The sequence below is a fragment of the Paramisgurnus dabryanus genome, chromosome 8 (genome assembly GCF_030506205.2).
Source record: "Paramisgurnus dabryanus chromosome 8, PD_genome_1.1, whole genome shotgun sequence".
NCBI classification, from domain to species: Eukaryota; Metazoa; Chordata; class Actinopteri; order Cypriniformes; family Cobitidae; genus Paramisgurnus; species Paramisgurnus dabryanus.
In genome coordinates, this window is record NC_133344.1 from 9,939,752 (window position 1) to 9,966,799 (window position 27,048).

Genomic DNA, 27,048 nt, shown 5'->3' on the forward strand with positions numbered 1-27,048 from the left:
TTAGTCTGTCTGTCTGTCTTTTAGTCAGTCTGTCTGTGTTTCAGTTAGTCTGTTTGTGTTTCAGTCAGTCTGTCTGTGTTTCAGTAAGTCTGTCTGTGTTTCAGTCAGTATGTCTGTCTGTCTGTCTTTCAGTCTGTCAGTCTGTCTGTCTGTCTTTCAGTCAGTCTGTATGTCTGTCTTTCAGTCTGCCAGTCAGTCTGTCTGTCTGTCTGTCTTTCAATCAGTCTGTCTGTCTGTCAGTCTGTATTTCATTTAGTCTGTCTGTCTGCCTGTCTTTCAGTCTGTCTGTTTTTCTGTCTGTCTGTCTGTCTGTCTGTGTTTCAGTCAGTCTGTCTGTGTTTCAGTCAGTCTGTCTGTGTTTCAGTCTGTCTGTCTGTGTTTCAGTCTGTCAGTCAGCCTGTCTTGTCTGTCTTTCAGTCAGTCAGTTTGTCTGTCTTTTAGTCAGTCGTCTGTGTTTCAGTCAGTATGTCTGTCTGTCTTTCAGTCAGTCTGTCTGTCTGTCTGTTTTTCTGTCTTTCAGTCTGTCTGTCTGTCTGTCTGTCTTTCAGTCAGTCAGTCAGTCTGTCTTTTTGTCTGTCTCTCTCACACACTGTCTGTCTTGATATTTGTTTGACTGTCTGTCTCAGTGTCAGTCAGTCTGTCTGTCTCTTTCTGTCTTATAATCTCTCTGCCTGTCTGTCGTCTATCTGTCTGTCTCACTGTCTGACTTTCTAACTGTTTATCTGTCTTTGTCTGTCAGTCTATGTGTCAGTCAGTCTGTCTTACTGTCTGTTTGTCTCTATGTCTCTCTCTCTCTCTGTGTCTCTTTCTCTGTCTGTCAGTCTGCTTGTCTCTGTCTCTATCTCATTGTCTCTCTGCCTGCCTCTCTATCCATCTGTCTGTCTAATGAACTTCAGTGTGTCTGTTTGATGGCAGAGGGCTTATGGTGGCGGTTGGAGATAATTAGTTTGTGTTCATGCTAGGGCTGTCACTTTTCGTTCGAAAATCGATTGCACAATCGATCGGACCAACCAAAAAAAGTTTCGAAAACGAAAATAGGCAATCGATTTTAACCAAATATGTACACTATTAATTTTAAAAGAATTAAACAGTTAAAAATATAGATGTAACAAAACTCACAAACAAGCAGAAAAAGAAAATAAATAATTCTGAAAGTGCAGTAGGTGTGCGAAAGCTAGACAGAAAATACCCAGGAATTTTACGCACCTATAGTTTCACGCTTTCAATCGCTGCATCTAGTGTTTTGCAAAGAAAATGGAGGACAACGTCAATAAACCTGTGCAACATGAGAGAGCGTCGAAATTGTGACCTTAGGAGATGATGAGTTATGACAAGGAGCCACCCTTGCGAGCTGACAGCGACCCGCTTTTGTGATGGAAGATTGGCAGTACAAAATACGCAGCTGGCAACGAAGTACCCGAGTTTCCCTGGGACATCAGTGCGGTCTGAGTGCGTCTTCTCAACAGATGGACATATAGTGAATGAAAAGCGCTCTGCTCTTGACCCCTAAAATGTTGATCGACTTGTTTTCCTGACCAATAATTTGTAATGGCCCTATTCTTTTTGCGCATTTCATTATGCCTGCCTAGTGCCGCCTAAGTGTTGGTTACGTTTAATAAAAAAATACACAGCATGTTCTCAACTTCAAGTAAGTCTATTTAAAGTTTCATTTTTGAACAGTTGTTTGAAATGGATCGAATCATTATTTAAAATAATTTTTGAATTGCCTAAATCATAAAAGCAGCCGGTTGAAGCCCGCAGTAATGTTTTTCATTTATGGCAGCAGTCCACTCTGCATATTTTTTTAGAGAATGTTGCACTACTGTTGCTGTTTTTTATTCTGCACGAAACTTCATGACAATGAATAAGATTGATGACTTGTGCGTTTCAGGCGCTCTCTTTACATTTGTCTGTTATTTGGCGTTGAAAATGGAAACGTCTTTTTTAGACATGGAAAATCGATTTTACAATCGATTCAATGAACACTTATATATTAAAAATCGAAAATGATTTTTTCACAAAAGTGACAGCCCTAGTTCATGCGCATACCGACAAAACAAAGGTGGTTTGATTTTCATTTGCATCCTAATTGCTTTATTATGGGAAATAATTACGATTTTGACCGTATCCTGAAGGAGGACTAAGATAAAGGCAGAAGTCCAATATGCATGTATTGTTTGAATGTGTGCGATTGTTTTTCATTATCTCGAACCGTACATTGCAGGATGCACAGCATTTCATTGGTCGGACATTTTGATGGACATGTTGAGATGGTGGAACAAATCAGATGCCACACGACTCTGCCGTATTTACATACAGAATCTATTTTAAGTAACATGTTGGCAGAATTCACTGTTCATCTAAAGAACTTTACAGATCTTCATGTAATATAAGCATCCATGGGATATGGATCTGATGAAGTGACATAGTGGTTAAATGTGTGGTAAAGGCTGGAAATTGAAAGGTTGCTGGTTTTATAAAATGTACATTTATGCATTTGATGCTTTTACATGTTTTATCCATATTCCTGGGAATCAAACCTATGACCACTTGCATCACTAATATGATGTACCAATATGAATACCGATGTACACTAATACCAGTCTCAGACCAAATCTCCTTATAATCCAGTTCACACAGGTCTTTAGTCCTGATCAGATCTCAACTCAGTCCTATAAGATTCAGATTGAGCTGCTTTTGGATCTGTAGTGTTCTGGTTGAATGTCTGCTTGCTCATGCAGGGTGATGAATTGTGGGGTCAGTGGAGAGTCGACAGGGCTCTGGATAACACCAAAGCTCAGAGAAGATTGCTTGTGGCAAGCACAGGCTTGTATCTGTCTCTCCGTCTGATAGTTAATAAGCAGGAGAATGTGTCAGAGAGGTTAGGAAAGAGATGCAAAGGAATCTATAATCAGCTTTAGTATGCACACATATGCATCGTTTTATTCGTATGACACACAGTGTACTGTAGGGTTTTCTCTTTGATGACATGCCCGACTATAATGCAGGGTGCATGCTCCAAATATATGAATGTTACATTGATTATAAGATTAATAAAACATGAAACATATATATTACGGATGCACCTATAAAAAAATTTTTCTTTGCCTGTACTGATATTTTATTACTTGCAGATAGATTTGCTTTTTACTCTTCGTTTCAATTTATTACGTCATGAAATCCTAGATGAGCAGAGCGTACCAGCTGCAGTTCAGTTTTCATTGTGACCCAATTCAAAATAATCACACGGTATGAGTTCTTGTGCATTTGCCAGGATTGCCAGGTTGTTTTTAAAAAATTGGCCGAAGTCTGATGGAGAAAAGAGTGGAAAAATTCTTTATTTATTTATTTATGAAGAGCTCGGATGAAGAAGCCACTAAACCACCTTTATAAAAAATTATTTTGATATTGAAAAAAAATTATATTGCCAAAATGCTCTTGGTACGTATTATAGGTATGCCTTTGCTTCAAATCCACTTAATCCTGGCCTCGCTCCATACAGAAATACCATGTTAAAAAGTGACATTTGTGCATTTTAATTTTAATTACATATGAATATATGGTATGTGTATGTTTAGAAATGCGTTGAGCCAACTATGTGTTGTTTTGTGGTCACTGTTTTCACATTTTATTAGTGGTTGTTAGTGTAAATGATTAGGTTTAATGGGATTTATAGAGTCATCGCCAAGGCTCTGACTTTATAAATTGCGATGATGACTTCATTGGCTTAGCGTTAACCTCTATCTCAATGGCTGCCTCGTCCAGGATCTTGTTAATATGTAAAACTAATTTAAAAACCCATTTTAAGCAGCTGTAAACATTTTAACTGTGGGTTGTGAGAGTAATCTCTTCTGTGTTTGTGGTCCTCGAGGTACATTAGCAGCACCTCGATGTTTATTCAGTGATTCTGAGTGCACAGATAATTTGTTACCGTCAGAGAAGGAATGCCATCGGATTTATTGTCCTTTCTGTGCTCTGATCTGCACATTAACAGCCTGCGGTGTGTGATTATGTTATATCATGAGACATCTTTGATGCTGAAGTGTTCAGTGGAGGATTCAGTGAGTTAAGTTTTCAGTGCTGGTGTTGTTCATGTCACTGTTAGACACCTGGTGCTTTGCACTTTAATGGTGTGTTCACACCAAAAGCGAGGCGAATATTCGCGTTACTCAATCTAGATTACTTGCGGGATTATTTGATTCGCGCAAATTAAAACAATGCTCTCATCCATTTTCTGACTATTGTCCCGCTCTAGTTGATTTTTTTAAGTTGAGCCAAAGCTATCTCACAAGAATTCATAAATATTTTATGAGTTGGCTAATTCGTAAGTTTTGTTCGAGGGGCAACCTTCCGATCTCTCTCATGAAGCCAATACGGAAGTGACTTAAACTGCAATTCATCGACTCGCCGCTTGAGGCTGGCTCCAAAAGGGAGTCAATTCCCATAGACTCCCATGTTAAAAATGCCCAACTTTACAGTAGAAAATAATATGTTTACAGCCTGGTAAAAAAAGAGTTTTTGGTCTGTATAGCTAATTTTGCTCTTCATGACAACTGTGAGGGGGGTGAATTTTTTGTAACTTATTAGTTTAAATTATATTAAGCCTTAAACTTCTGCATAATTAAGGGCGTGGCCACTTGAGTGATGGTTGAACAGCCACTGCTGTCACTAGACTCGCGCTAGGCAGGCGTGGTTTCAGCAACCAGCCACCTCAGCTTCACCCATGTCCCGCCTCTTTACCCATTTTCGGTTTTCAGCGAGTGAGTCGCGGTGACGCTCGGCCAAGAAAGCGACAGCAGGCAACGCCTACTTTAAGCTTCAAAAACGATCTTCAGAAACCAATGGGTGACATCACGGACACTACGTCCGTATTTTTTTATGGTCTATGGTTTTGCTACGATTTGCCTTGACCCCTGTGACCTTGGGGGTTAGGGGTTCAGTTTTGTTGTTTTTTTTTTCATGAAAATTGTACGTTTTTGCACGATTAACTACGTATGAATTCATACGAATTAGCCAACTCATAAAATATGTACGAATTCCTGTGAGATCAGGCTGGTTGCGCAGAGGACGTGATTGATGCGCCCGGCACAAATTTGCTTCTGCGCATTTGACTTTGTGTGTAATCTACTTGCGCAAATTATTAAATTCAGTGTGCAATTTTGGTGTGCACACACCATAACAGAAAACGGCATGCTGTGTAAGTGTTTTATTGTTTACTATTACAATTATGAAAATGTTAATTAACGTAAGTTTTAAAATGTAATTTTAAAAAGTATATGAGGAGCAGAGATGCAAAGCTGCTAATCTTCATCTCCGTCAAAAATGAAATTATGATATTAAACGAATGCTCTCGGCACCTATTATACGCAGTGTTTGGGGAAAGTTACTTTTAAAAGTAATGCATTATAATAGTAAGTTACTCCTAAAAAAAGTAACTAATTGCGTTACTTAGTTACTTTGCATGGAAAGTAATGCTTACGTTACTTTTAAGTTACTTTTGCGTTACTTTTTCTTACTTGGCTGAGGCTTGACCCCTTTAGGCCTTGCAGGTCTTTTTTATGATCGCAAAAATGTCAAGTTCAGGCGGCCATCTCCGTTTCTGACAAACAATTCCCGCTCAGGAGCACAGATTGTGTAATTCTATGTTAATATGTTCAATTTAATTCAGTACATTATTTTATTTTAAAATTGAATTAATTAAACTGTAAAGTAACTTGCAGTACTTTAAAAAAAAGTAACTCAAATATTAATGTGTACATTTATAAAATAATGTGTTATTTTTCTCATTACTTCAGAGAAGTATTATTACATAATGAGCGTTACTTGTAATGCGTTACCCCCAACACTGATTATACGTTCATCAAATACTTTCACTTCAAATCTGCTTAATTCCACCCTCAGGCCATTCAAAATGCCTGTTTGTTGACATAATCCATTATAACTCCATTTAGAAATGCTTATTAAAAATGCTCATTTACAAGATGTCCGACGCATTTTTGCATCTGACAGGAGTGGTGCTGTGTCGCTGTGGCGGCCGCTCATGTTAAATGGCCGCTGATACCTGCATTGAATCACACTGTGTTCCTGAATAGCATAACAGCTTTTTTGTGCTTTATTTACCTTTTCACCCCACTGGCGCCACACAACTCTTCTTCAACTCTTCCTCACTTCAGACCGCTATGATGAATATAATTCCCATCAAATAAAGTACAATCATGAAAGAGCTGTTTTATTGATCTAAGCATCTGAATGCAGGATGCATGAGTAAGATTCTGAAGGAGAAAAGCCTGTAGTTTAGAGATGGGCAATAAATACATTTTTCACAACTTACTGTATCTTACAGTTGGGCATTTTATCTTGTGTGTTACCTTGTAATTGTATCAATAACCATAATGATAAAAGCTATGTGGCAGACTTATCCAGTTGCCAGCAGTACCAAGGTGCTTGCTTGGTTTTGTGTGGTAAATAACTTGCTCAGCCTGTTGTGGGCTTTGGAAACAACCTTCGGATTTCTCTCTCTTTCGCTCATTGTCTCTCGTTCTCTTTCTCTCTAACTGCACCTTTTGTTTTTCTATATTTTCTGCTCTTGGATATTTTCTACTTACCTTTCATCCGTAGAGATCTGTACACGTGTTAAGTAACATAACTCAAGTTTCATGTGAAGGCAGTTTCGTTCAGTATGCCAGAAAGAGAGAGAGAGAGAAATGAGATGTTGTCGCTGCAGAATAGGAGGGTGAATATGAAGTGAAAGGAGAGCAGAGAGGAGGTGGGCGAACGAGAGCGAGAGAGCGAGAGAGAGAGAGAGAGAGAGAGAGAGAGGAGAAATAAGGATCCAGCAGCCCTTACCGAATACAAAGTCCACTCTCTCTCTCTCTCTCTCTCTCTCTCTTCTGTGGGCTCTGGCAGTCATAAGCAGAAGGAAGTTGTGGGGTTATGCAGTGATGATTCTGTGATTTCTGAGGCGTTCTTGTAACTGATTCAGCATTAGTGTCCGTCGGCGTGTGAGCATCAGTGTGTCTTTTTCTGCTGATCTTGGGTCAGTCATGTCTGTTCTCAAGCGTAACAGACACAGCAAACGCTCATCTGACTCCGTTTATGATCTCCTGCACCTGGTGAGTGCTCTTTATTTCTGCACAATACTTTTGCATCATACATTTTTTAAATGATGTCTTTTTTTCATAGTCTGGAACTAATGTTTTCGGCAATACTATAAAATATCTATCGATACAAATCTTGAATTGCGTGTTTTGTACTGCGGTAAAAGGATGTTTTAAACATGCACCACATATACCATTGTGTTCTTATTGTGTATCTTTTACTATGGAAATCATCATATGTCCCATTGTGTTACCATCCGATAGCATGACTGTACTATGATACTTTTGAGTGAGCGAGTGAGTGAGTGAATAAGTGAATGTATGTTTATTTGTTTTTTTTTGTCAATCCAAATTCGTTTTCCATAGAAAAGTTGGACCAGGTAGAAATATTTTGTGTTTCCCCATTGAAATAATGTTTGCATTTCATAGGGGGAAGTTTATTGGAGTTTAATGTCCTGCAGTGTGATGCTGTGTTTCTGTTGTGCAGTGTGATTCTGTTGTGCTGTGTGTTGTTGTGTTTCTGTTGTGCAGTGTGATTCTGTTTTGCAGTGAGTTGTTGTGCTTCTGTCGTGCAGTGTGGTGTTGTGTTTCTGTTGTGCGGTAAGTTGTGTTTCGGTCGTGCAGTGCGTGAGTGTATTTATGTTGGGCAGTGTGTTGTTGTGTGTTTCTGTCGTGCAGTGTGTGAGTGTGTTTATGTTGGGCAGTGTGTTGTTGTGTGTTTCTGTCGTGCAGTGTGTGAGTGTGTTTCTGTCGTGCAGTGTGTGAGTGTGTTTCTGTTGGGCAGTGTGTTATTGTGTGTTTCTGTCGTGCAGTGTGTGAGTGTGTTTATGTTGGGCAGTGTGTTGTTGTGTGTTTCTGTCGTGCAGTGTGTGAGTGTGTTTCTGTTGGGCAGTGTGTTATTGTGTGTTTCTGTTGGGCAGTGTGTTGTTGTGTGTTTCTGTCGTGCAGTGTGTGAGTGTGTTTCTGTTGGGCAGTGTGTTATTGTGTGTTTCTGTTGGGCAGTGTGTTGTTGTGTGTTTCTGTCGTGCAGTGTGTGAGTGTGTTTCTGTTGGGCAGTGTGTTATTGTGTGTTTCTGTCGTGCAGTGTGTTTCTGTTGGACAGTGTGTTATTGTGTGTTTCTGTCGTGCAGTGTGTAAGTGTGTTTCTGTCGTGCAGTGTGTGAGTGTGTTTCTGTCCTGCAGTGTGTGGCTGTGTTTATGTTGGGCAGTGTGTAAGTGTGTTTCTGTTGGACAGTGTGTTATTGTGTTTTTCTGTCGTTCAGTGTGTGAGTGTGTTTTTGCTGTGCAGTGGGTTGTTGTTGTGTTTCTGTTGTGTAGTGTGTTGTTGTCATGTTTCTGCTAAGCAGTGTGTTTTTGTGTTTCTGTTGTGCAGTGTGTTGTTGTTATGTTTCTGCTCTGCAGTGTGTTGTTGTGTTTCTGATGTGCAGTGTGTTGTTGTTATGTTTCTGCTAAGCAGTGTGTTGTTGTGTTTCTGTTGTGCAGTGTGTTGTTGTTATGTTTCTGCTAAGCACTGTGTTGTTGTGTTTCTGATGTGCAGTGTGTTGTTGTGTTTCTGTTGTGCAGTGTGTTGTTGTTATGTTTCTGCTAAGCACTGTGTTGTTGTGTTTCTGATGTGCAGTGTGTTGTTGTTATGTTTCTGCTCTGCAGTGTGTTGTTGTGTTTCTGTTGTGCAGTGTGTTGTTGTTATGTTTCTGCTAAGCAGTGTGTTGTTGTGTTTCTCTTGTGCAGTGTGTTGTTGTTATGTTTCTGCTCTGCAGTGTGTTGTTGTGTTTCTGTTGTGCAGTGTGTTGTTGTTATGTTTCTGCTAAGCAGTGTGTTGTTGTGTTTCTCTTGTGCAGTGTGTTGTTGTGTTTCTGCTCTGCTATGTTGTTGTGTTTTTGCTGTGCTGTGTGTTGTTGTTGTGTTTTTGCTGAGCTGTGTGTTGTGATTATGTTTTTGTTCTGCTGTGTTGTTGTGTTTTTGCTGTGTGTTGTTGTGTTTCTGCTGTGCTGTGTGTTGTGTTTTGGCTGTGCTGTGTGTTGTTGTTGTGTTTCTGCTCTGCTATGTTGTTGTGTTTTTGCTGTATGTTGCTGTGCCCCTGCTGTGCTGTGTGTTGTTGTGTTTCTGCTGTGCTCTGTGTTGTGTTTTTTTCTGTGCTGTGAGGTGTTGTTGTTGTGTTTCTGCTGTGCTGTACGTTGTTGTTGTTGTGTTTCTGCTGTGCTGTGTGTTGTTGTGTTTCTTTTGTGCTGTGTAGTGTTATTGTTGTGTTTCTGCTGTACTGTGTGTTGTTTTGTTTCTGCTGTGCTGTTTGTTGTTATTGTTGTGTTTCTGCTGTGTTGTTGTTGTGGTTCTGCTGTGCTGTGTGTTGTTATTGTTGTAGTTATGCTGTGCTGTGTGTTATTGTTGTTTTTCTGCTAAGCAGTGTGTTGTTGTGTTTCTGTGAAAATGTTTACTAACATGAACACACGATAATGCTGTGTTGCTAAGGTGTAGTGGACGGTTGCTACGGGCTGTTTTTTATGGTTGTCATTGTGCTTTGTGGTTACTAAGGTGTTTTTAATGGTTTCATTACATTTCTGTCTTGTTGCTAGGGTGTTGCGAGTTGTTGCCAGGGTGTTGCTATGCTGTTGCTAAAATGCTTTAAATATCCCTTGGGTCATACAAAGTCAAAATGTAACATCCTATCAAACAAATAACACCCCATCTCTCATCATCAAGTGCACGATTTGAGTATCATTCATGTTTACATAAATGATACAAATATAAGTTTAGAGGTTTGGTAAAATTGTGAACCAAGAGAGCTACAGTAATAGAGATGCCTTCATAAACACCACTAACAAGTGATTCCCTCTCAGTCAGTACAGTGACATTGGCATTTTCCCAGTGGTTCATTTACTTTATAATGTTGTGCTGGGCGGTGATGTGTTGTATATATGATGCTGTGACTGTGAGACTCAAGGACACAGCGTGGGACATTGTAATTCATCTTTTGTGTGTCCCTGCGTGGGCACTTAGAGAAATACTGAGGTTCTTTTAATGCACATAAAAAAGCACACATAGAAAAAAAGCACACAGTCATTCCCCACAGTGAACCAAGAGCCAAAATAAGCACCTGTAATCTGATGATCTCACTTCCTGGTACTGTCCAAGTAGAGAAGCAGGATTTCAAATGGGTTGCAATGCCAGTAAGACATCATTGCAATGTTTACGTTGTAACAACAGAATCAAAAGTAAGTGTAAGTAAATGTTGACCTGCCTTTGAAATCTCATAAAATCACAGGCATGCCATCCTAAACCTTGATTTTTATCTTTGACATGATCTTACTCAGTCAATGTTAAAGATAAAGTTAGGTTATATTTTAACAGAATGATTTTGGTCACAAATGTGCTTTATTACAGGGGACATTTCACAAGACATTTTTAAAATGTAAAATAAATATTCTGTGTCCACAGAGTACATATGTGAAGTTTTAGCTTAAAATACCAAATAGATAATTTATTACAACATGTTAAAATGACAATTTTTTTTAGGTGTGAGCAAAAATGTGGCGTTTTTGGGGGGTGGGTCCTTTCAAATGCAAATGAGGTGATGAAATGCAAACACAGATCACCATAATGGTGGTTTGTTAAAAGTGAAACTCAATTGTGCTTTCAATATTTTTTTCTTTCTCTCTCTGCACTAAATGGCAGTGCCGTGGTTGGATAGTGCAGATTAAGGGGTGGTATTAAAGTGCACTTCTTTCATTGCTAAAAACATTATTTTGTGTACTTGGTATAATACAATGTGTTTGCGTGGTTTATGGGTAAAAACACATTATTTTCCACATACAGTACATTTTTGTAGCTCCCTGATTGGCCAGCTAATCTATACGTTGTTATTATTGGCCTGAATACCTCTGACGTCAACTGGAAACGTGACGCTCCTTACCATGTTTAAAAGATTTGGTTGCTAACAGGAGTTAACTTAAAGGAATATTCAATTTTCTTAAAAGAAAAATCCAGATAATTTACTCACCACCATGTCATCCAAAATGTTGATGTCTTTCTTTGTTCAGTCGAGAAGAAATTATGTTTTTTGAGGAAAACATTGCAGGATTTTTCTCATTTTCATAGACTTTAATAGAGCCCAACAATTAACACTTAACTCAACACGTAAGTTTCAAAAGACTAAACGATCCCAAACGAGGCATAAGGGCCTTATCTACCGAACCGATTTTCATTTTTGACAATAAAAATAACAAATATACACTTTTAAAGCACAACTTCTCGTCTAAATACGGTCCTGTGTGACCTAACGTAAATGCGTAGTGACGTAGGGAGGTCACGTGTTACATATATAAAACGCACATTTGCGGACCATTGTAAACAATAAACTGACACAAAGACATTAATAAGTATCAGTTGACATACAACAACGTAGGAACGGTCCTCGTTCTCAACACTTGTAAACACTGGGGCAGAGTTTCGCGTTCGTCCTCTGTGACCTCTTGATGTGATGAAGTATTGCGTGAGGTCGCGCTGGCGTGTCACAGGACCGGAGTAGGGCGATAAGTTGTGGGTTTTATTTTTCTTGCCAAAAATGACAATCATGTCGCTAGATAAGACCCTTATGCCTCGTTTGGGATAATTAAGAGTCCTTTGAAACTGCCATTTTAAACTGCATTAAAACTGTTAAGTGTTGGGGTCCATTAAAGTCCATTAAAATCAGCAAAATCCTGCAATGTTTTCCTCAAAAAACATAATTTCTTCTCGACTGAACAAAGAAAGACATCAAGATTTTGGATGACATGGTGGTGAGTAAATTATCTGGATTTTTCTTTTAAGAAAATTGAATATTCCTTTAAGGCTGTGAGTCCAAGCGGGATGAATAATGATAATGTTGGTGTTGTCTACATCACTCGTCCCAGGAAGTAAACTGTTGCCTACTAGGGTTGTGACAAGTAATCGGGCAAATGCGCGTTTTTTCAATGAATTGCCTACAATCCGTGTGTTTGTTGTAGTCCAAGGAAAGAGATTTACGTTGGAGACGATAACTCGCGTCCTTGTTTACTTTGTAGTTTGTACCTTTTGCATATCCTTAACATATACACACTTAGGGGCCAATCACACCAAACACGTTTATGGCAGTTGTAGGTGCATTGTGTAAATTTTAGCGGCATCTTGTGGTGATCTTGTGAATTGCAACCAACGGCCGAGTCCATTGCTAACCCTCGCTTTTGAAACGCATAGAAAAGCTACGGTAGCCGTCACCAGACAAACATGTCATCGTCTGAGACAACTTAGTAAAAAGTTTGTCCGTTTAGGGCTTCTGTAGAAACATGGTGGCACAAAATGGCGACCCTCGTGTATGTAGATAAAACGTCTCATTCTAGGGTAATAAACACATAACGGTTCATTACAAAATGTCTTTATACACCCCTGATAATATAGTTTGCATATAATTTTGCGTTTCTGTTAAGAGATCCTTCTAAAAATGACACACTGCACCTTTAATATTTGATTGACAAGACAGCTGACTTGGTGGTTGCCTAGCAGCAATATAAAAAGCTTTTTAAAAAAAGGCAGTGCCTTGCATTTCCAATTATCCCCTTACACGCCAAAGGAAATTTAAAAATGTGAATCGGACAATAGGTGCTCTTTAATATAATAAGATCCCCTTCTGACATCACAAGGGGAGCCAAATTTCAATGAGCTATTTTTTCACATGCTTGCAGAGAATGGTTTAGCCAATCTAAGTTACTGGGTTGATCTTTTTCACATTTTCTTGGTTGATAGAAGCACTGTGCACCCAACTATATCACTTAAACATCAGATTTTCATGATATGTCCCCTTTAAATTGTATACTTACCACCTCTAGTGAATGTTAGACTAGTTGTTAGAAGTTGTGTTGTAATGCTTTGCTTCTCTCTGGTGTTTCTTAGGTAAGTAATATTTTAGTAGCAGACTTCCTTCGTGAAAAACAAAAAGCATCGTACAGAGTCTGTTATTTATGTGTGTAGTTTTGTACAAACAGTTTGTGTGTGTGTGTGTGTGTGTGTGTGTGTGTGTGTGTGTGTGTGTGTGTGTGTGTGTGTGTGTGTGTGTGTGTGTGTGTGTGTGTGTGTGTTGCAGTAGTCTTGATCTTCCTCTTCTAATAGTCTTTTCAGATTCTTCTGTTTCTGACTTTGCGTTGGTGGATGTGGAAGAAAGCCTTTTTCCCTCTCTCTCTCTTTCTTTTTCTCTCTCTTTCTCTCTGTTTGAGATGAAGACAGACTGTACTCTTCTCTGACAGTGTTGTTAGAGGGAATGATGTGCAGATCACTGACAGTTACAGTGATTTATGATATGAAGCTCTCTCTCTCTCTCTCTCTCTCTCTCTCTCTCTCTCTCTCTCTCTCACTCACTCACTCACTCACTCACTCACTCTCTCTCGCTGTGGTTATGACAGCTGACAATGTTTTTAGCTAATGACTAAAGTGACAGGTGAAGCCTGATCTCTAAAGATGATGCCGTGTGTTTGTGATGTAAGAACTGATTCATTTGTTTACATACAGGCACAGACTTTCATCATTGATTTTAATGTGTGTAGCACACATGGCAGTAGCTGACACAATCACACCTGTGTATCTGACAGCTCGACGTTTTGCGTTTTTACAATAAATGGTTTTATTTGAAGCATTTGTAAAGGTATAGCGGCCTGTTCATACTGTAGTCCCAGTCTGAATAAAAACCAATATTACTTCTATATGTGTGCAAGTTGACTACTGTGGTATTTGTTCATTATACAGTACAAGGCTTATGTTTATTTTTACGCAGGGTATTATGGAGATCTTAATATCATTAAGCTCTGAAGTCAGTGAGGGACTTTCACAGATTGCCTGGTGGGCAGCAGCTCAGTATCAAGCACTGAGATGAAAAAAGTTGAAAAGCTGTTCAACTTCAATTAGAAGTGGCGAGAAAGAAAGTGAATTTTCACACATCATGCCGATGAAGATGATGGAGGCTACTTTCTCTTAGTGTTACTGTGCGAATGACAGTCCATGTGCTATCACAGTCGTTCCCATGGCAACCGCATCCACAGACAGGTGCTCGTGTTTTGGTTTCTGTTAAGAAAGGAAGAAATGGAAAGACCCTGCGGAGATGAAGAGCTGAAATGAGGGAGCGATGCAGAGAGCGGTTTCAGATGCTTAGAATAGAGCAAATGAGCGCTAATGATTTTCATTGTGACAGACATCTGAACTGCAGAAGCAGCTGCAGGTGTTGCGAGTGTGGGCGGAGCCTGCAGCCTACGTGTCCTAATATCAGCACAGGATGGCATCACTCATGATAACTGTCTTTCTCTCTCTCTCTGTAGAGCACAGAGCAGGTCGCTGCTTTCTGTCGCAGTCTGCACGAGATGAATCCTTCATCCGAGGGCATCTCTTCCTCATCTGAACCGGAGTATTCCTCACTGCCTCCGAGCAATGCCACCCCTCGCCAGCTCTCTGACGCTGACAAACTACGCAAAGTCATCTGCGAATTGGTCGAAACGGAGCGCACCTATGTCAAAGTCAGTACCTGTGTGTGTTTTTGTGTGTTTAAGTTAAAGTGCATACTGCTTGGAAACACAACATGAGATAGAAAAATGTACCCTGTACCCTCTGTAGGATCCTGATTACTGCACAGTGTATACTGCTAATGTTCACTATAATTTGGTTATATCGTGTGTAGGCAAGTTCGGTCCTACAGAGCCGCAGTCCTGCAGAGTTTAGTTCCAACCCTAATCAAACACACCTGAACAAGCTAATCAATGTCTTTAGGAATTAGAAATCAGGTTAGATTATCAGTGCTTAGGCTAAAATATGCAGGACTGCGGCTCTCTAGGACCGAACTTGCCTACACCCGATATAACCAAATTATAGTGAACATTTGCAGTATTATTTTGATTTTTTATTAAAATATTACTAAAATATAGCGACTTTATTTTTGACTAATGTCATTAAACATTTAGTTTTCAGCACCTTCCCTGTAGACAGCTGGTGTATAGAGATCCCGATTAATAATACAGTCAATGCATGTCCATCCTTTATGTTTTAAATGCTGCTAACAGTCATGTTTTACCTAGAATACATAATCATTAAAATGCAAACACTGTTTATGTTGGCTTAACATCAGTCGTATCAAAACATCCTAAATACAAGATCAGTTTGCTTGAAAATTGCTTAAGACGTTATTAATGTTTGTTTACAGAAAATATCACTTGCATTAGATTTATTTATCTTATCCCAGTGGCTTGTTTAGTCTTATTTTATAGGCTGCACTTTACAATAAGGTTGTATTTGTTAACATAAATTAGCATAACTAACAATAAAGAGGCAGTTTCCTGGACAGGGTTTAGATTAATCCAGGATTAGGCCTTAGTTATATTAGGACATTTAAGTCGTTTTTACAAACAAACCTTACAAAAAACAATACTGGTGTGCATTTTGAGAGAAAACAATAACACTGATATATATTAATATGTGTTAGTGCAAGATGTTTTTAAATTAACTCTTTCCCCGCCAGCATTTTTAAAAAAAGTTGCCAGCCAGCGCCAGCATTTTTCATGATTTTCACAAAAGTTTAATGCCTTCCAGAAAATGTTCCTCTTTAAATATATAAACAAACAATATATCAGATGAAAGAACAGACCCTCTGCTTTCAAACAAAAAAAAAAAAAACGTTTCATCCTACCTTCATTAGTTCTCTTGTAATCACCTCTCAAACATGGGTAGGTTTCTTCAAAAACACCCAATTTTGAGCAAAGAGATAATTCCATTTTTGTGAAGGACTTTTGATAGAGATCAGATGCAGAGCGATCTTTAAAACATACACAGAGTTCTTTCACGTGAGGCGCTACTTCCGGGTTGTATAAGTTGCGGTATTGCGGAAAGACGGAAAATCTCGTCATTGGCGGGGAAGCGTTTTCTCTTAATTGATGAGATATCTTGTCAATGGCGGTGAAAGAGTTAAAGCAGTTCAAACATGCATTTTAGTCTACCTACGTAAAGTTGGCCCACCACCTAATGCAAAACTTCAACAAAATATGGATTTGTGCTGCTTTGTTTTTTTTAAAAGAACATTTATTGGTCATTCTGAGGTCACTCAGCCCCCCACATGCTCCAAATTCACCCAAAAGAGTTTTAAATGTTTGTGCGGGCTTGTTCCGGTAAAAGTTAAAGGTACACCACAGAACTTTTTGGCCACTAGGGGGCACTAGACATGTATTGGTGACATCTGGTTGGTGAATGAATATGGTTTGGTTCACACTGTGTGAGTTTGAGCAAGTTTGACTGCTATAGCATCCTGGATTGTAATGTAAATACCATAGACAGTAAATGAAAGGTAAATACGTGAACACGTGAATGCAGCATCTGAATACAGGGAACTATATGCAAGATAATCGCCATCATTTATAAAGAAGATCGCATTTATGTATGAATCAAGATCGTGAGTTTCTATAAAAATTGCCTTAAAGGAGAATCAAACCCGGGTCACCTGTGTCATAGGTCCGTGACACTAACACGGTGCCACAGAGTCACATAATAGAAGCTACTCTCCACACTCCTTAAGTAGCCTCCAGCAAAATTCCCGTAAAAAAAATTGTGTGGAGGAAGTGACGTATGCCATAAAGCAAATCGAATTTTGTAGGTTTTTTTTTTGCTCTGGTTACTACCCGAAACCCTAAGTTTTAAAGTACGAGTAAAAGCGATACAGACCCCGTCAGGCTATGGTAGACATGTCATTCAACCTATTTAAAGTCGATGTACTATCACAAGGGTCTTGAAAATTTATTATGAAGGTTGAAAAATTACATGGTGTCGCTCTAAGTTTGTGCTGCTTCGGTTTTTGTAATATTTGACATTGAATGCGCTCAGCTCCCCGCATGCTCCAAGTTCACCCAAAATAGTCTTGTTTGATTGTGCTTTGTTTGTGCTGCTTTGGTTTTATAGATATAAAAAAAAAGATTTTGTGGTCATTGTGAGGTCACTCAGCCCCCACATGCTCCAAATTCACCCAAAATACTCGTTTGTGCTCTCTTTGTGCGATTGTTTTTTTATTTTGGGTGAATTTGGAGAATGTGGGGGGGGCTTAGTGACCTCAGAATGACCAATAAATTATCTTTTAATATCTATAAAACCAAAGCAGCACAAACTAAACATTTTTGAGCATTTTTGTCAATGTTTTGCGTTGGGTGGGGGGACAACTTCAGGCGGGACTAGGATAAGCCCTGTTCTGGAAACAGCCCTTTAATGTTTGGCGTTAATTAATCTTTGTAAATTTTAGTTAATATCAATATAATTGTTCATGTTAGTTCAAGGTCATTAACCAATGTTAACAGTAACAACATTTGATTTTAAAAATGTATTATTAAATGTTATAATTACGTCGCATCTAGGACAACTCAGAGATATCGTACACCGGAAGTGCACATTAAATAGCGCGAGCTTAGTCAGATAGCGTATACTTCAAAATGCAAAATATACCTTAGCAGCCAATGTTAATCGCTAACAATTTGGGACAAATATGATTCGTGTTAAACTATGTGGCGCGACAGGGATTTGAGCAGTGTCCTGAGTTACAGTGGACAGACGCCGCTAGGCGCCGCCGGTGTGCGTAAAAAATTTTTAGAAAATAAGTGTTCTGTTTTTAGATTCATGGCGCAACGCGGCGCTTCTTGTCCGGTGTGCGACCCCCTTAAGAATTGTTTATTGTTACTTCTTGTTAAATAATGAATTAACTAATGATAACAAATACAACCTTATTATAAAATGTTACAGATCAATGTTTAATGTAATTCGGGATGAGGATTAAAAAATAGTCTATGGAAAGTAAACAAGGGAACTATTTTTGGGCGGTGCGTAATATCATTGTGCCTGCTGCAGCCATGTTACATCATCAAAGTCATTGATTATTACGCCAGTATGAGAGTATAGTTCCTTTAACTGTAAGTTACTGCAAGGGAGCTAGAAAATTAGCATATTTAAAACAAGTGGCAAATATTGAATAAGACAATGATTTTTAGAGAGTGTGTATACTGTATGTGTTTGTTGTGTGTTCATTAACAGGATTGTGTATTTTCCCTCTCAGGATCTAAACTGTCTGATCGGGCGATATTTAACCCCTCTGCAGCAGGAATCCTTCCTCACTCAAGATGAGGTGAGTCAGCGATGGTTTCATGTCATTATCAAGCCTCCGAGCTCAAACACAAACGTTGATATTTCATAATCATACAGTGATGGAAACAAGCATGTAGGAGGACACACGCACACACAGAGGAAAGAGGTAGAGAAGATTGTTGGAGGGAGACACAAAAGAGAGGAACTTATGCTCTTAATCTCTCTTCTGTGTCTGTGTTGCTTTAATGGCCTACATACTTGATCTGAAATACTTCTATATCACTCCAGAGACAAGAGTCATGCTTAAGCAATATCGTTTTCAAAGGCTTTATACCTACAGTATATACAGTAGTGGCCAAAAGTGATCAAGTCAAATGTTTTTAATGGGTATCGTAATATCTGAAGTGTGGAAATCAGATGATCTGATATAACCTGACTGATGAATTGTGGTTAGCTTGTTTCCTTTATGACAGACATGATTTTGTGTCCGACAGCTGGATGTGCTGTTCGGAAACCTGCCGGAGATGCTGGAATTTCAGCTGGAGTTCCTCAAGACTTTGGAGGATGGGACTAGACTGGTGCCCGACCTGGAGAAACTGGAGCGAGTGGAAGAGTTTAAGGTACAAAACTGGACTTAAAGGATTAGTCAATTTTCTTAAAAGAAAAATCCAGATAATTTACTCATCACCACCATGTCATCCAAAATTTTGATGTCTTTCTTTGTTCAGTCGAGAAGAAATTATGTTTTTTGAGGAAAACATTCCAGGATTTTTCTTATTTTAATGGACCCCAACACTTAACAGTTTTAATGCAGTTTAAAATTGCAGTTTCAAAGGACTCTAAACGATCTCAAACGAGGCATAAGGGTCTTATCTAGCGAAACAATTGTCAATTTTGCCAAGAAAAATAAAAAATCTGCACTTTTAAACCACAACTTCTCGTCTTCCTCCGGTCCTGTGACGCGCCAGCGCGACCTCACGCAATTGCGTAATGGCGTGGAAAGGTCACGTGTTACATATATGAAACGCACATTTGCGGACCATTTTAAACAATAAACTGATACAAATACATTACTTATTATCATTCGACATACAACAACGTCGGAATGGTCCTCTTTCTCCACACTTGTAAACACTGGGGAGTAGTTTCGCATAGGTCATCCTTGACATCTTGACATGACATATTATGTGAGGTCGCGCTAGCTCGTCACAGGACCGGAGTAAGACGAGAAGTTGTGGTTTAAAAGTGCATATTTTTTTATTTTTCTTGCCAAAAATGACAATCGTTTTGCTAGATAAGACCCTAATGGCTCATTTGAAATCGTTTAGAGTGCTTTGAAACTGCAATTTTAAACTGCATTAAAACTGTTAAGTGTTGGGGTCCATTAAAGAGTAACTAAACCCTAAACCAACTTTTTTTAGTTAATGATCTGTAAGAATGATCCTTTATTAGTGCTGTTCATTGATTTTAGTATTTTTTTTGACATTTGGATATAAAGTGTTTCAATACTACAATATATGGTGTAAAAACGTCTGAGTGCTGCCCTCTTCAGGTTAAACGGTGGCTACTGCAGTTGAATTTTCCCATTGGATGTTGGGTCCAAAAAATGACTCGTGACTTAAGCAGGTTCAAGCTCACCACGCCCTTGTTACGATCTCACCACACACTTGATACGAGCTTAGTTCGTCCCCTCTATCTTCGTTGGGATCTGCCCACTTTTCTTGCATTTTTCAAATATTGCCAGTGGGTGGAGTCAGGCTCTGACCAGGGGTTTAGTTACCCTTTAAAGTCCATTAAAATGAGAAAAATCCTGGAATGTTTTCCTCAAAAAACATAATTTCTTCTTGACTGAACAAAGAAAGACATCAACATTTTGGATGACATGGTGGTGAGTAAATTATCTGGATTTTTTTAAGAAAATTGACTAATCCTTTAAGGACGTTCACTGATCTTATTCAGCCCAGCAACAAAGACATAAATGATTGTGGAATATAACACTAATCATGTAAAGTGACACATTTCCACATTTTCCTTTCAGAAAATCCTCTTCTCTCTGGGCGGATCTTTTCTGTATTACGCCGATCGCTTCAAGATCTACAGCGCTTTCTGTGCCAGTCACACCAAAGTACCCAAAGTGCTGGTCAAAGGTACATACATAGAGTAGATCTCTGCTCGAATACCATCTTGATTTTGAGTCAGTACATATAATATCCAATATAATTGATTGTAAATGATCTGATGTCATCCTCTTCATGAGCATTGCCATGAAAGTAAAAATGTCTGGAGTCATGGAAAAATGAAAATAGACACATAAATACGAAACAATCCTTCTTGTGTCTTGCAGCCAAGACAGACACAGCATTTAAGGCGTTCTTGGATGAACGCAACCCAAAACAGCAGCATTCTTCCACGCTGGAGTCATACCTGATCAAACCCATCCAGAGAGTGTTAAAATATCCTCTACTGCTGAGAGAGCTGCACTCATTGACCGACCCTGACAGCGAGGAGCATTACCATCTGAACGGTGAGCTTGTATACACTTATCGGGCTATTTATTACAATTGTTTAACCCAAGCTGCATTTATTCATCCATGGGTTGTCTTTTATTTAACCAGGAAAATTTTCTGAGATTAAAAAACTTTTTCAGAAGTTTTCCTAGTTGCCAAGACACGCAGCGAAAAACTCTCACAATGTTAAAAACATAAAAACGACTAATAGACTCATCCTTTAATAGAGCACAAATCAAAGATTGAAAAGTACTCCTTGACACCAAAGTTTGCATCTTCAAATGATTTTGTAATATGTGACCCTGCATCACAAAACCATAAATTGCACGGATATATTTAAAGAGTTTGGTTCCAAAACACAATAAATCCATTTTGACTAATTTGGGTAAAATCTTTGATACCAAGAAAGTGACAAGATGATAACCACTATTTTCTTTTACAAACTTTCACATAGCATCTTAAGGTTATAATAACATAAAAAAATTCTAATCCATAATTAGATTTTCAAGATTAATGGTAAAAACTGATTATTTTTTCTGCAAAATGCAATAAATCTATTGAATCAATATATAAATGTGCATTCATCTTTGCCATCTTATATTCATTTAGTTGACTAGTGGTATACACTGATAAAAAAATGGCATTAATCAAAACACTTACTTTGTCATATTAAGAACAATGTCATTGCTGCTGTCATCCTTGGGAGGTCGTCGCTAAACTTTTTTGAGAGCGATCTGCTGTAAAATGTTTTGGTCCTGCTCGATTTTCATTGACTTTGAGTAAAATAATGGAAAGTTTTTCATAAGATCCCCTGGGGTCAATGTGTTAGCATGACAGAAGATTGATGCTGTAGTGTGAGAACAAACAACAGCCGGCATTTTACCCTCGCCCGAGTGCCTCTCTCTCACGTAAATTATTTGATTTTGATGGCTTCCGTTTCTTCACCACCACAGAAAACCACCACAGGTTTATCAATGCCATCAAAAGTATTATTTTGTTTTTGTTTGTTTGATGATCACGAAGTACAAAGTAGATGAGGAAAACTAGGATTCTGTGTGTATTCAAAGCGGCACCATTATTGTTTACAATGCGTGGAATGGTGCGCTGTGATTGGTTAAGCGTAATTATTGCATTCTGCTTAGAAGGAGGACTGGCTTTTATCATGTTTTAGGGGGAAAAAGGAGAAAAGATGACAGAATAACAGGGCAGATATAGGATTTTACGTAAAATGAATTATTTTCTTTTTAATACTGACCTCATACAATACTGATTTTGGCCGTAAAAATTTTTTTATTAGAATATTTCAAATGGCATTTATTGCGTTTTGGAACCGAACTCTTCATTTGTAGCAATAGCCAAAAATACACTGTATGGGTCAAAATTATCGATTTCATTATGCCAAAAATCATTAGGATATTAAGGTCATGGCTGTTTCCCAGGGCATTTTCACATTAGCACTTTTGGTGCGCACCCGGGTTCGATTGACATCAGAGTTCGGTACATTTGGATGATGTGAACGCTGTCTTCCGAACTCGGGTGCGCACCTGCGAAACGTACTCGAGTCCGCTTGAAAAGGGTGGTCTGGGGTCCGGTTCATGTGAACTCCAGATCGGTTTGCTGCTAATGTGAGCGCAATCGCACCAAATCGCGGAAGTGAACCACTGTTAATTACGTATTATATGGAATGTCCCACCAAAACAGATGTGTGTGTTTGTGTGCGTGCACATACCTTGACAACAAAATGCATAGAATGCTTGCATGACTTTTGTTCTTATTTTTTTAAATCTTTGGTTTTGTTTTCAAAGAAATAATACAGAAACGCACTTGCGTCTATCTGGCCCAAACATACTAAAGTCTTTTCGATGACAACGGTCTGTCCGCCGATGTCAATTTTTGCGAAAGCATTCAGACATCATATCTCTGCTTGGAGTTCGTCAATCACGCTTATCGTCTTCTCGTTTACAGCGGTTGCCAAGCAACATGAGAACGCGCTGGCTGCAGCTTGATGATGCAAGCGTACCGCGGTTCGGATGCAAAAATAATATGTGAACACAGTCCATGGGGGGCATGGGGAGGGGGGAGCAATCGAACTCCGGTTCGGACCAGGCAATCGCACCAAATGTGAAACCGTCCTCAATATGCATTCTTCAGCAATCTTGCGTCCTTATGTTCTCGCTCTACGTCATCATTAACTGCCGAAGTTCAATTCCAATTCGCAAGAACGCAAGTACAGAGGATGCATGAAAATACCTGGATGTGTTCTTGATATCGAGGATGCATCGAGTGCAGACTTGCGCGCTGAAATCTGGGGAGGTCATATGACCAACAGGAAGATCGTACACATCTCAATTCTCACAAGTGCGTGTTGTGTTCTCGTGACCTTCTGAGTTCGTTCTTCCAAGGTCACCTGGCAAGACCAAATATTGTCCTATCCTACCATCAACACAAGATTGGAAAGCTTATTTATTATGCATTCAGATGTATAAATCTCAATTAAAAAAAAAAAAATACCCATATGTGACTGGTTTTGTGGTCCAAGGTCACAAATATTCTAGTTTTCAAAGATTGTTTTTCTAGTTTACTTCATACAAACAGGACTGAGAATAAACAGCTTCTGCGAACGTAAATAAAAGATCCATCGATTTTCTGTTGAGTTAAGCAACCAAGATGGCAACAGACCCAAGATAGATTTGTAAACAAACAAATACCAGTGCTTCAATTTTAAGACCTGAGCTCAAGAACTGAGCTATTCTTTGCTGTTTTTTTCTTCAGTTTTTAGCACTTGATCGTTTTTGTTGATCTGCAGTATTTGATGAACTAAATTGTGTCTTTGGGCTGTTGTGTTGTGCAGTTGCGATGAAGGCCATGAACACGGTGGCCAGTCACATCAACGAGATGCAGAAGATCCACGAGGAGTTTGGAGCCGTGTTTGACCTTCTCATTTCAGAACAGACTGGAGAGAAAAAAGAGGTTTGTGCTCCTCCTTAAACCATTATACAAGGCTTGTCCTGTGTTTGGAGATCTGGTGTGTAATTAAAGAGCATAGGAGTGTTTCATATCATTGCAGTTCTGTGTTCACTACAAAGAGTGCATGGTGCTTTTTGGATGCATTTCATGAGCTGTCCATTTGTTTGTGTGCATGTGTGTAAGGAGGACTACAGTAACTTTGGCGTTTGCTATGATTACAGGTTGCTGACTTGTCAATGGGAGATTTACTCCTCCACAGCAGCGTGACATGGATCAACCCGTCCTCCACACTGGGGAAGTGCAAGAAAGAGCCCCAGCTGGCTACTTTCGGTTCGTTCTTTCTCTATTTAACTTGAACTCACTCAGATTTGCTAGTTTACTAAACTACAATTGCTAGATGAATTAATGGGTGGGTAGGCAAGAGGTGCATCTCACAAAAAAGAAGTCCAGGTCATCATTTATCTAAGACTTTTACATTAACAAAATGAAGACCATGAGAAAAATAATTTTCATATTTTCCTTCTGCATGTTCGTTGTTGGTGATTAAGTGTCATTTTTAACACTGATCTCTGTCTTTTGCAGTGTTCAAAACCGCTGTTGTGTTTATCTGTAAAGACTCCAAACAGAAGAAGAAAATGGTGAGTGTCTGTCTGTGCTCTCCCATATGGCAGCAGATCAACACTTTCAATTTCTGGGTTTTAATTAATTCACATGAAAATAATAACACAGTAATGTTGTTTTAATCTCTCTCAGGGTGGCTCTCACAGAGCATCGATCTCAGGTGAAGAGAAAGATCCTTTCCGTTTCCGTCACATGATCCCTACCGAAGCGCTTCAGGTGCGCACGCTGTCCAGTACAGGTGAGCCCAACTATGCCCGTGTTACAATAGCAGAAGACAAACTTAACAATACAAAGATGTAATATATGATCCAGAGGAACTGATTGTGTGTGTGTCTACAGATGGAGAGAGCGCGGCTGTGTGTGAGATCATACATGTGAAGTCTGAATCTGAGGGAAGACCAGAGCGAGTGTTTCAACTTTGCTGCAGGTTAGTGTGACACAAACACAAACACACACACACACACAAACACACACACACACACACTTCAGGTAGGCTGAAATTTGCTAGTAAAGAAACTGGTAATAATTTACTGTATATGTGTATGGTTGATCCAATATAAAAATTGTATTAACTTTGCAGGGCGGCATATAGGATGTGGGTTGTTAGGTGGTGCCCACTAGGTTCTTAGTGGCCCATGTCAAAATAGTCCATGCCCAAGTTTCGCCTGGTAGTCTGGTACATGATATAGGACTCGTATAATATACCTTTAAGTCTTTAAAAATGACCTCTCCCATACAGCAAATATATAAAATATTAAATATAATTTTAAATGTCCAAAAATATTTGCAGGAATATATCTTACAAATGTTTACAAAATTAATTTTTCACCAGCATATTTTTGGTCCTTTTTAAAATATTTTTAAATATATTAATATTTTTAGCATTTTTAGTCACTTCGCACTGGAATTTGTAAGAAAAACTTTGCATGTTACAAACCTGTATACAGAACAGGTTTAAAAAGGTTAAAATTAATTTCCTGTATACATTTTTGATTTTCTACATACTTTTCATTACAAACATTATATTTTGGCCAGGAAAAATATATTTTGTGCTGTATGGGTTATAAAATTAGGAATGCATTTGTTGCCCTGAAATACATTATGAAATATTTTTTAATATATGAAGGTTAAAACTAAATTACTTTCAAATTCAAAAATATATTTAATTAAGCTTTACATTCTACAAAATGTATTTAGCATATATTTAAAACATATTTTTGTCCAGAGAAATGTATTTTTTTGCTGAATGGGCTTAGCCACACAATTATAACATATATGATAAAAATACATTTTAACATTTATTATCCATAGCTTAAATTCAATTCACATTCATTTGTAAAGCACTTTTCACGATGCATATGCTTATATATTTAACAATGCTAATATCAGAAAATGAAGATGTTAGATAGTATAAATTGTAGTGTTTACAATTATCTAAATTAGCGTGTATCTTATAGCAACAAGTGATCATAAAGGGTATTAAATATGTAATATTTGTTTATATGTAATATTTGAAGTTCTCATAGGGATGGGCGTCATCTCTTTATAGATGTTGGATCATCTGTAGTCTGCATTACTCTGACAGTAACATGTTAGAATGTTACTAGTTAGAATTAACTTAATAAACCTTAACTAAACACATAGGGGCAGACTCCCAGACAGGGCTTAAGTCTAGACGTGACTAAAATGCATGTTTGAGCTGTCCTAACTGAAAGCAGCTTGCACTAAAATATCTTAAAGGGGTCATATCGTGAAAATCTGACTTTTTCTATTTTTAAGTGCTATAATAGGGTCCCCAGTGCTGAAAAAGAACAACCCAATAACTTTGTTTTGGTAAACTATCTGTGCAAGCATGTGAAAAAATAGATTTCGCCTGTTTTGTGATGCAGGCAAGGCCAATTACAATAATACCACCCCTTAATCTGCACTATCCAACCACGTCACGATCATTTAGTGCAGAAAAAGAGAGAGGGAAAAAATTGACGGCACAACTGAATTTTAATTTCAACAAACCACCATTATGGTGATCAGTGTTTGCATTTCATCAGCTCATTTGCATTTTTTTATGACACGCCTTCAAAGTGGCAATTCGAACATGTTATAATAAATTATCCATGGGGTATTTTGAGCTAAAAATTCACATATGTACTCTGGGGACACCAAAAACGTATTTCAAATTTTTTTTTAAATCATAATATACCAATGCCATTGTTTTGTCTCAAGATGCACACCAGTAATGTTATTTTGTAAGGTATGTTTGTTAAAACTAGGTAAATGTCCTAACATAGCTAAGGCCTAGTCCTGGATGAACCTATAAACCGCCCCTTAGTGATGCTTGACCACCATAAGAATTTTGTCGCCATCTGGTGGTGGAACCGTGCACATCCTTAATGTGTCGTACATTATAATAAAATTTGTTTGTTCTGTTACACAAGTATAGTTTCTATTTATAACCATTTGAAATGTGAAGTAATGTTTAAAATGCGTTCTGAATTAATACGACTAATTTAAATAAAAAAAAACTGTACATAATGTGATGCTAATAATGTGATGCTGATGTTTTCTGTGTTTTCAGCTCTCCAGACAGTAAGAAAGATTTTTTGAAGACGGTTCACTCCATACTAAGAGATAAACAGCGTCGTCAGTTGTTGAAGACAGAAAGTCTTCCTCTGAGCCAGCAGTACGTTCCCTTCGGAGGAAAACGCTTGTGCGCTCTTAAAGGAGCCCGTCCGGCCATGAACAGAGCAGGTACACACGTA

The 27,048-nt window shown here is 38.5% G+C and overlaps 1 protein-coding gene across 4 annotated transcripts in view; it reads left to right on the forward strand.

Moving 5' to 3' along the window:
• The window catches only part of tiam1b (TIAM Rac1 associated GEF 1b), an 89,862-nt gene that overhangs the window by 61,106 nt on the left and 1,708 nt on the right, over positions 1 to 27,048 (forward strand). For 2 of the 4 annotated variants that reach the window (XM_065282145.1, XM_065282144.2), the window contains exons 17-27: positions 14,411 to 14,605; positions 18,166 to 18,234; positions 18,689 to 18,814; positions 20,233 to 20,341; positions 20,539 to 20,718; positions 23,553 to 23,671; positions 23,890 to 23,998; positions 24,251 to 24,306; positions 24,422 to 24,527; positions 24,629 to 24,716; positions 26,865 to 27,037. In XM_065282145.1, coding sequence (XP_065138217.1) covers positions 14,411 to 14,605; positions 18,166 to 18,234; positions 18,689 to 18,814; positions 20,233 to 20,341; positions 20,539 to 20,718; positions 23,553 to 23,671; positions 23,890 to 23,998; positions 24,251 to 24,306; positions 24,422 to 24,527; positions 24,629 to 24,716; positions 26,865 to 27,037 — 1,330 coding nt within the window. Of the gene's footprint in view, positions 1 to 6,895; positions 7,113 to 14,410; positions 14,606 to 18,165; positions 18,235 to 18,688; positions 18,815 to 20,232; positions 20,342 to 20,538; positions 20,719 to 23,552; positions 23,672 to 23,889; positions 23,999 to 24,250; positions 24,307 to 24,421; positions 24,528 to 24,628; positions 24,717 to 26,864; positions 27,038 to 27,048 lie in introns of those variants that run through there. The other 2 variants (XM_065282147.2, XM_065282146.2) reach the window with 2 other exon arrangements.